General features: G+C 43.1%; 1 protein-coding gene across 1 annotated transcript in view; it reads left to right on the top strand.

Moving 5' to 3' along the window:
- The first annotated feature begins 3,121 nt into the window (after nt 1-3,121).
- The window catches only part of eif2ak4 (eukaryotic translation initiation factor 2 alpha kinase 4), an 87,054-nt gene continuing 80,905 nt past the window's right edge, over nt 3,122-9,270 (top strand). The window contains 4 exon segments of the mRNA XM_080750649.1: nt 3,122-3,345; nt 4,212-4,327; nt 4,679-4,781; nt 5,274-5,447. Of these exon segments, the coding sequence (XP_080606775.1) occupies nt 3,193-3,345; nt 4,212-4,327; nt 4,679-4,781; nt 5,274-5,447 (546 nt within the window). The 5' untranslated portion in view covers nt 3,122-3,192.

The following is a 9,270-nucleotide window of genomic DNA, read 5'->3' as shown; positions in this document are numbered from 1 at the left end:
TCAATCAATCAATCAATGTGCTACTGCAATTAAATAATGATTGTAGGACTCCACCTTGTGGATCTAACCAGTAACAACAGTCTTGTTATTAGGCTACCATGTGTGGCCCAGGCCAGCAGCTCACCAGTTGCCTGCATGGGCTTAAAGGAGTAGTTCACCCCCAAAATGACTTTTTTGGAGCCGTGTGCAGAGCACATGGGCTCCCTCTGAGTGGCAATGTGTGTCCTGTCTCACCAGTGAGAACTGTCCCGTTGAGTTTGAACAGTACCTTTTATGACCACACATGTTAAGGGAGGGGCGCTGTTTTCAGGCCAGGCACACACACGCACACACACACACAGGGGGGAACACATAGAATCAAAAACATAGATCTGGAAGTGCTCAATTTCACGGCTCCACTTCGAACCAAGGTTTGATTTTTTCCTATTGATTACTCACACCATGGTGACTTTCGTTTTTTGTCGCATTCCTAAGACAAAAAAAGGAAAAAAAGAAAATTTACCCCCATTGATTCCGGATGGGGACCCGAATGCATTTGCCATTTGGGTCCCCATCCGGAATCAATCGGGGTAAATATATTTTAATCAAATTAGTGTCTTAGGAATTTGACAAAAAACAAAACATATTATTGAATTGAAGTCTCCATGGTGTGAGTAATCATTAGAAAAAAAGTCATTTTGGGGTGAACTACTCCTTTAAGCATTAATAGCCTATAGGGGGAGAACGGGGTAAGATGAACCGCTGGGTAAGATGAACCACCCCCTTTATCTTTAAAACTATACACATGAGTTGTCATTTGACCTTAAAATAAGAACACATACCGTATTTTCCGGACTATAAGGCGCACTTAAAAGCCTTTAATTTTCTCAAAAAACTACAGTGCGCCTTATAGACCAGTGCGCCTTATATATGGATCATTCATTGACATTGACATTCCCTTTAGCACAGCTCCATCTGTTGGATGCATAACACAATGGTAGCGTCAATTATGTGCGCCTTATAGTCCGGTGCGCCTTATAGTCCGGAAAATACTGTACATCATTTCCACCTGGCTGTGGAGTTGGGCAAAGTGGAAAGCATATTTCTACCCCAAGAAGTGTTTTTTTTGCTGGTTGAAGTAATTTTTCTACTTTTATGGTATAATGATTTAAGTCTAAACTTTTATATCATGCATGTTGGTGATATCCCAATGTATAAAACTATGTGAATCAAGCAAGAGTCTTGAGGGCACTTTTGTTGACAAAAAAAAACTAAATCAAAGAACAAAATTCATGGGCAGAATTTCCACTAAAGTGGAAATTCTGCCCATGAATTTTGTTCTTTGATTTAGTTTTTTGCCCCTCTGACCAATCCATGTTCTCAAGAGCAGCTTTTAGAGCTTCGGGGAGTAGTGCTTCATAGATCTGCAGTTTATTGTGGTGGGACGAATTAACTGCAGTATAGTGTCAAGCTCAAACATGCACTGAGTTTCCATTGGAGTGACTTTATGACAGCAGCAACTCCACTCCACTCCCCCTCTATCTAATTATTGGAAAGTATTAGACACTTGATATTCGTTGTGTTTTCATCTTTAGGCCCCTATAGATCATAACCTAGAAAGCACTAGTGTCTATGTTCAAGTTGTTGTTTTTATCTGCCGCACACACACGCACCCACATACTCTTGTAAAGTGACTTTGTGTACAAAGCGCTATATAAATTTCAGCTATTATTATTATTATCTCATTCAAACACACACTGAGTTTTCATGGGAGTGACTAGGGACTTTAAGCTCGTCAATTTTCAGGACGGCAACGCCAGGCAGAGTATGACTGCTATGACGCAATCGCCGCAGCAGTCAAAATCGTTAAGCAGACAGCCGTCGGTGACGGGGTCCCACCCCTTTTACTGAACTCTTTGGTTCCCATGGCGACGGCCGCGACTCATTTATGCAGCAGACGTTGTAGCCACTACGTGGAAAGGGAGCTTCTGCCGTTGTAGGGACAGCTGCGACGGCGAGCAGGTTTATCTATCGAGCGCTGATCATTTCCGGTTACCGTTGCCGTCTGCCATAGCCGTCATTGCTTAAAGTCACTGTTATGACTGTCTTAATTCCACTCCCCCTCTATATAATTATTGGAAAGTATTAGACACTTGATATTCGTTGTGTTTTCATCTTTAAGTCCCTAGACATATTCAATCCTAATTGGCTGACATTGGATTCCAAAGTTTGCAGGATTGCTCCTTTGGAACAAAATGCCTCAAATCACGCATGCAGCGTCCAATTGCCGTGAAAGGACCAAGAACATTTCACATTGGCCTATTATAACGCCATCAGGAGGCCAGGTGACCTGGGGGAGACCTGTGTTCGGAAGAGTACTGCTTCTAGTTTTTCTTTGATTTATTTTCCCATTTTTCTGCATTTCCTGCTTTTATTTCCCTTGCTGCTTTCTTTGCTTTTTCTTGCTTGGCCACTTTATCGCTGCTTGCAGCTATATTTGTTATTCTTTTTATATTACTAGTAATAGTAGTGACTAAACAACACAATAATAGCCTACGATACAGGCCTGTTAAATAACCATTCACAATTACAAGTGGTGTAGGCCTATGTATTTATCAATTTAAAAAAAAAAAAAAACAATACTTAACTCACCCCCCTTGACAAGGGGGGGGGGGGAATGCATTACATTTTGTATTGGTTAATTGCTGTTGCTTGACAAGGTCACAAGGGGGGGGGGTGAGTGGGGGATATTCGGAGTAAGGACCACAATGGAAACAAGCCCGGCCCGCTGTACTCGTACCACTGTACTATTTGCAATGCAAAGTGCATGTTGTTGCACATTACTGCCCTCTTGAGGTGTGTGTCGGAAGAGGTTGGGAAGTTCAAGTGCAGCGTGATGACGTTTCGCCTGCTGTCACGACGTGCAACTGCCACGCATGCGCCATAGCTGCTCCAACACTGCACACAGTAGTACACTGCGTGTTAACTCTCCTGTCAAGACAGATTTCACAGTCTTTGGAGCACAGATTTGGGTGTGCTTATCTTTATTTGACTTAATGAAGGCTATTTTAAGTCGCAGCAAAGCAGCTGGGTAGACGACAAGGACGAAGTGTCCGACTGCGTGGGGGGAAAACGCAACTCTAATCGCTTCCTATTTTGTTTTCCTTTCTGTTTTTTTGGAGGGGTGTGAAGCCATGTAGTGCTGAGAGAAGAATGAGCAGTCAGCACCCTCCAACACATGGAACCCATGATGAAGAAGAAGATGATGATGATGGCTACACTGGCCAACAGGAACTTGAACTAGAGGCTCTGTCGTCTATCTTCGAAGATGACTTTGAAGACCTGCGGAATAAGGATCCATGGAAGGTGCAACTACAGAGATGGGGTTGTATTATATAAATACGAAATGATGGGTCAGGGTCCCTGTTGTATGTAACGTTATGTGCAAAACATGCTGTGCTGTACCACCTGGCATTCTGGCAATGTGCATGCTGTATGTTCTGTATATGTTGTATTTTAATAGGTTGTGATTTTATAAGGCTCCTAACCTTGGCCACCCAGGTCTCTTATATAAAAATAGATGTTTTGGTCTCATCATGAAACTTACTGAATACAGGTACTTTAGTTTACAAATGTCAATACTTCTTATTTGGAAGTGTGTTAGCTAGCCTACTAGTATCATCAGAGTTGTGTGTGTGACTGTGTGCATGCAGATGTGCCTGCCAGCAAGACAGCAGGGGTTTTGCAGAACATTGAGATTGTAGATCAGCTATTTTGCTATTTTCATGACCTTCTCTTACTTCTGACTAAGTCTAAATTTACCTATGAAGGCTGATTCTGCTTTTCCATGGGAATGGAGTGGTTTCTTGAATTTTGGCGTTTCTGCAAAAACATTGCTCCAATATCCATACAATTTTGAAAAGCAAAACATAGAAAGAACCTGTGGAAAAAATCCATTTGCAGGAAAAGAGCAGGAAATACTAGTCTCAAGAAAAGATAATCGTCTTTATTTCCACAATGTGGGAAATTTGCCTTTGGCTTCACAGGATAATCACTGTAAATCACAGTAAAACACAACATCCACAGACAGTTCACACACAACAATAATGGACATTGGTCCGGTGTGAATGATGATTACGAATATAGCTAAGTTATTATTGCATCTGATGGTATGTAAACCATGCAATGCAATCAGGTCATATAATCTAAAGGTTTCATTGCGTCTGTTAAAGGTTAAAAGGCCTCCAGAGATTTATCTCTGCCTGAGACCCAATGGACTGAGCCATGGACAGGAATGCCATGTGACCGTGGACTTGCACGTCAAATGCCCACCCACGTACCCCGACGTGTGAGTATTCCCCTTTCATGTATCTTATCTGATAAAGACCTTTATTTATTTGATTTGGGCATGTCGTTATAGGCGTTGTGAGCTTGTATGTAGGGCTCAAGTGGTTCTAATCACATTATGAGCTAAAGAAAAAACTGGGGATTACGTTATCTTCAACAAAGTAATCAATTCAAGAATCCCAGTGATATACGTAAATTCTGGGAATCCAGTAATAACAAACCTATTACATTCTGTACAGTTACTTTGCTGTTACACTGAGCAGCTGTTCACATACCAAACTGACCGGTTGGTTTGAAAAGTGAAGGCCATAAACATGATTGTGAATATGCATTTTGCTTGGGGCACCAACAGGCCTCCTGAGCTGGAGCTAAAGAACCCCAAAGGACTTTCAAATGACAACCTCCAAAACCTCCTGAAGGACCTGAACAAGAAGGCAAGCATGCGGTGTGGCGAGGTGAGAGCGAGCACGCGCACACACGCACGCACGCACGCATGCACGCACACACACACACGCGCGCATACACACGCACGCACACACGCCCACACGCACGCACACGCACATGCATTGCGCTCACTAGGGAGTAGGGATGGGACGATATGAACATTTCATATCACGGTTATTGTGACCGTCGCAACGCGATGCGTTGTGAGCTTGTAGATCGGCTATTTTTTGTCAAAGAGATTTGGTAGAGAGAAAAAAAAGACTGTATCAAGTACATATATTATAAGTACGTTTTACCAATAGAGGGTTTAACTGGTACCAGATATGCAGCTCGGCAAATAAAAAGGTGAATTGATCCCAGTGCATGATGGAGGACGATTTCACGATAAATGTAATCTCCACGATACGATTATCGCAAGTGTTTTTTTAACACGATAAACGATAATATCGCTTATCGCCCATCCCTAGCGCAAACTCGATGTATGGCTCTCGTCCCTTTGCCAGGTGATGATCTACGAGCTTGCTGACCTGGTGCAGACCTTCCTGGGTGAGCACAACAAGGCCCCGCCGAGCTCCTTCCACGAGGAGATGCTGAAGAACCAGCGCAGGCAGCAGGAGAAGCTGGCCCAGGAGGAGCAGCAGAAGCTGGACCAACGTCGAAAACAGGAGGAGGACATGGTATGGAAAACACACATAAATATACATGTACACATAAAGTCCACTTCCCACATGCAGTCCATAACATTGCTGAATTATTCACACGTTGGCGTCCTTTATGGAGAAGTGCCGTATGATGGTGTCTGTTCCCACGTTAGGTCAGTGGTTCTCAACCTGTGGGTCGGGACCCCCGGGGGGGTCCCCAAATTATTTTGGGGGGTCCCCAGATGATTAACTTAATGGTGCAACATTGTTTTCTCACTCAACAGTAAACAAACCAACATAAAGTTTAAGTGTATTGAGGGGATCTGCACATTTCTAAAGTGACAATTTAAGGACTTTTTAAATACCTCTAAAACGACAAATTAAACATTGGCCGGATTGTCAAATATTACAGGCAGAAATTGTGAAAATAACAGATCTACATGTAGCATGTAGATATGCTATTTTCACAATAGAACCGTGTTATACAAAATGTAATGCCTGGACTCTTGCAACTCCAAGTGCATGTCAGGGTGGGGGGGTCGCCAGTTAAAATATGATTATTTTGGGGGTCGCGGCCTGAAAAGGTTGAGAACCATTGCGTGCGATGACTATCGCGGATGCAGTACGCAATGCTCATATGAGCGGTATTTAAAGCACGCGACTTGTGCCTATTGTTACCTGGGTGAGGATAGTCATGGACAGCTCGTCTCTGCCATGCTATATACAGTTATACACCCAGGTGTAAATGGCCACATTGGCTATTCCACTCAGGGTGCAAAGAGCATTGTTGGCTGCTGACGCCTTGGTGCTAATAGATCTGCCCAATATGTACTATATGTGGAATAGAAATCCTCCCATGGCATGTACGCAGTTGGGACAAAGGATTTTGTGATTCAATTTGTACATGCGTTGTGCGTCTTCTGAGTACTTACTGATTCTGATTCTGTACTGGCATCTTGTCTGCGTATAACCAGCAAATGGCAGCTCAAGAATGATCCTTTGTAGTTGATATTCTATGCACGTATAAATATATATTGTCCTCAGCTCTCTTAGTTACACAACATTGTTCTTGTGGAGTTTTGTTTTTATCGGTAAAGATTAAATGATCACTGTTTCCATTTGGTTAAGCCTACTGCGAGTGAAGAGTAGAAGTACTGTAAATCAACTGGTGGTACGTGGACCACTGGTAGTCCGTGAAGGTATTGCATGTGGTCCCTGACCATGCGTTTGATAATGTAGGGAAGTGATTCATTTTTATCGACCACTACTTGAAAAACAGTGCACTAAATCACCTGTCAGTGTATGATGACACTTCAATGTGGTCAGTTACTGAGAAGTCTGATGTAAGAACTTCCACAGAAAAGGGAGTTCTCAATGGAAAGTCTACCAGATTGCCTGGTTGAGTCACCATTATTTTGGAAATGTGCCCATATAATCAACTGCATCATGTGTCTGCTCACTCACATAAGTTGCTATGAATCAGTTAGCATAAGTTTAGTATGGACGGTTAAGAGAACAGAATAAGGGCAACTATAGATCAGTGGATCAGATCACTATCTCTGTTAAATAATGACTGTTAAGGACTTGATTTAATTCACCTCAAATTAACAAATTAATATATTTAATTTCAAGCTTTGCCCCCCACACTGTGCCCAAATCCCCTCAACACAACAGTGGTATCCAGGTTGATTCTTAGTTAGGGTGGTCAATCATCAGTGGTAAAATGTACTGAACGGATACTGTGAGAATGCAACACCTGCCCCTGTATCAACATTAGGCCAATATGTTACACCGCCACTGGAGTTTAATGCATGTGGGAAAGGGGCTTACACACACACACACACACATTTGAAATGTTTATTTATGCCCACATAAGTAGAAGTACACGAATGTACAAAGGACATAAACAATATCAGTGCATTTAGATAATTAGGAAAACAGACCGTTACAAAGTGCATGTAGGGCAGAACGTTGTTACATACAATACAAGTCGAACATAGCAGACAACAATCATGGATAAAGGAAACAACGCCTCCTCCAAATCGAGCGGCTTCCTATAATAGCTGATACAGAGCAGTACCTTGCTAACTGTTTGGCCCTCCTTTTGGAGAGGCCGGCCATTTGAAGGCCCCTCACAACCAACTTGTGTACGTGCCCTAGGCTCCCAAAGATAAAAACTATAAGTTTACATCTGTAGCCTAGCTGTGAGATGGTCTGCACTAGCTGATGATATTTTAACACTTTGGTTAAGAAGGCTTCCTCTAAGCTGTAATCAAAGGTACAGCCGACCTCGAGAATAAAGACCTCCCTGTGGGTTTCGTTAACAACAATGACATCAGGGGTGTTAGCTGAGATGTTAGAGAACACAGAATCATCATTACACAGGTTAAACATGCTCGGCTTCACAGTAGAATGCTTATAAAGCATGATGGAGGACCTGAAGATGGAAGAGATATCTTTTGATATCAAATCCACTATTCTGTCATGCCTACATATGTAGAGTCCCCTGTATACATGGCAACCATTTAAGATATGGGACATGGTTTCAGCTATTTGTTCATGACCATGATGTATACAGTAAGGAAAAACAGAGCATGATTGCCTGGAAACCAGATGGAGAGATTCAGTTTAGTTGGTAAAACCTGCAACCTCGCTTTCAGGGTAAAGACAACAATGCATTCGTCTATGGCAACATTTTTGAACACAGAGTGAGATACAGAATGGTCCGCAGCAGGGAGACATGCAGTCTTGCCCTGCAGTCTCAGCTCAGTCCAGTGCTGACGCTGCCTTTGCTGTTGTGCCCATAGGAGGCGACCTCGGGCATTAGTCAGTGGCAGTTGGTGTTCTGCTCCACACACAGTCATAGTTGCTCTGACAGAGATACTGGGGTCAGATATAAAGTCCTCCGAGACAGCCAACGCCTCAGAGTTAGACCCTACCCACTCCAAGGTAACATCCGCCCAGCAACATAGATCATTTAAGTCCAGCCAGTCTGACCACACACCAAAGCCAGGAGAGCGACTGTCCAGCTTTCCACTAAGCTTCCTCTTGAAACCTAGGAAGCTAGGATCCGAGCCACAGGCCAGAGGGACCTTACGTCGTTTTAGGTCCAGAAAAAGAGAAGAGCGTGCAAGCTCTCTCACATACTGGTCATCATTGTTCAACATATTTAACAAATGGGAGAGCCTTGTAGCAATATATGTCCATTCAAAATTGGGAACACCGAGACCACCCTCACGTTTGCTGTGAAATAAGATGTCACGTGTTGTGTGTGTGTTAAGACCAGTCCATTGTCTCACTAAGTGTACAGTTTTGTCAGTCAGATCACATAGTGATTTTCGTGGAACATGCACATTGGAGAAAAGATGTTGCACCTTGGCCACTGCAATTACTCTGACTGCCTCCAGTTTCATGATTAGTGGCAGGGGTGATGTATGAATTAAATCCAGCCTGCTGGAGTACTCAGATATTAATTCATCCACCTGCTCTTTCCACTCCCCTGCAACATTAAACTTGTGCCCCAAATAACTGTAAGTCTCGTGACGTGAGTAGACTCTAATGGGCTTATTGCAAATTGTGAAATCTGTTTTTGTATCTGTTTTGGAGTGATACCAGCGGTTTCCCCCACTCCGCCTCTCATAAAGTACTGCACATTTCGATTCTTTTACCTCTAAACCAGACCACTCCAGAAAGGAGTCGGTTTTGGAGAGCATGCTCTTTATTACTGCTCCATGAAGAGAGGCAACTTGAACGTCATCTGCATACCCCTGAACGGGGTTAGGGGAAATGACATTGACAGGGGCACACAAACAGAGCCACTTGAGCCACTGGTTCAGTGCTAACACGAAGTTAACAGCGC

This window comes from Nannobrachium achirus (assembly GCF_963921795.1).
Source record: "Nannobrachium achirus genome assembly, chromosome: 20".
NCBI lineage: Eukaryota > Metazoa > Chordata > Actinopteri > Myctophiformes > Myctophidae > Nannobrachium > Nannobrachium achirus.
The sequence above is the reverse complement of the archived record's forward strand: the minus strand, read 5'-3'. Positions and strand labels throughout refer to the sequence as shown.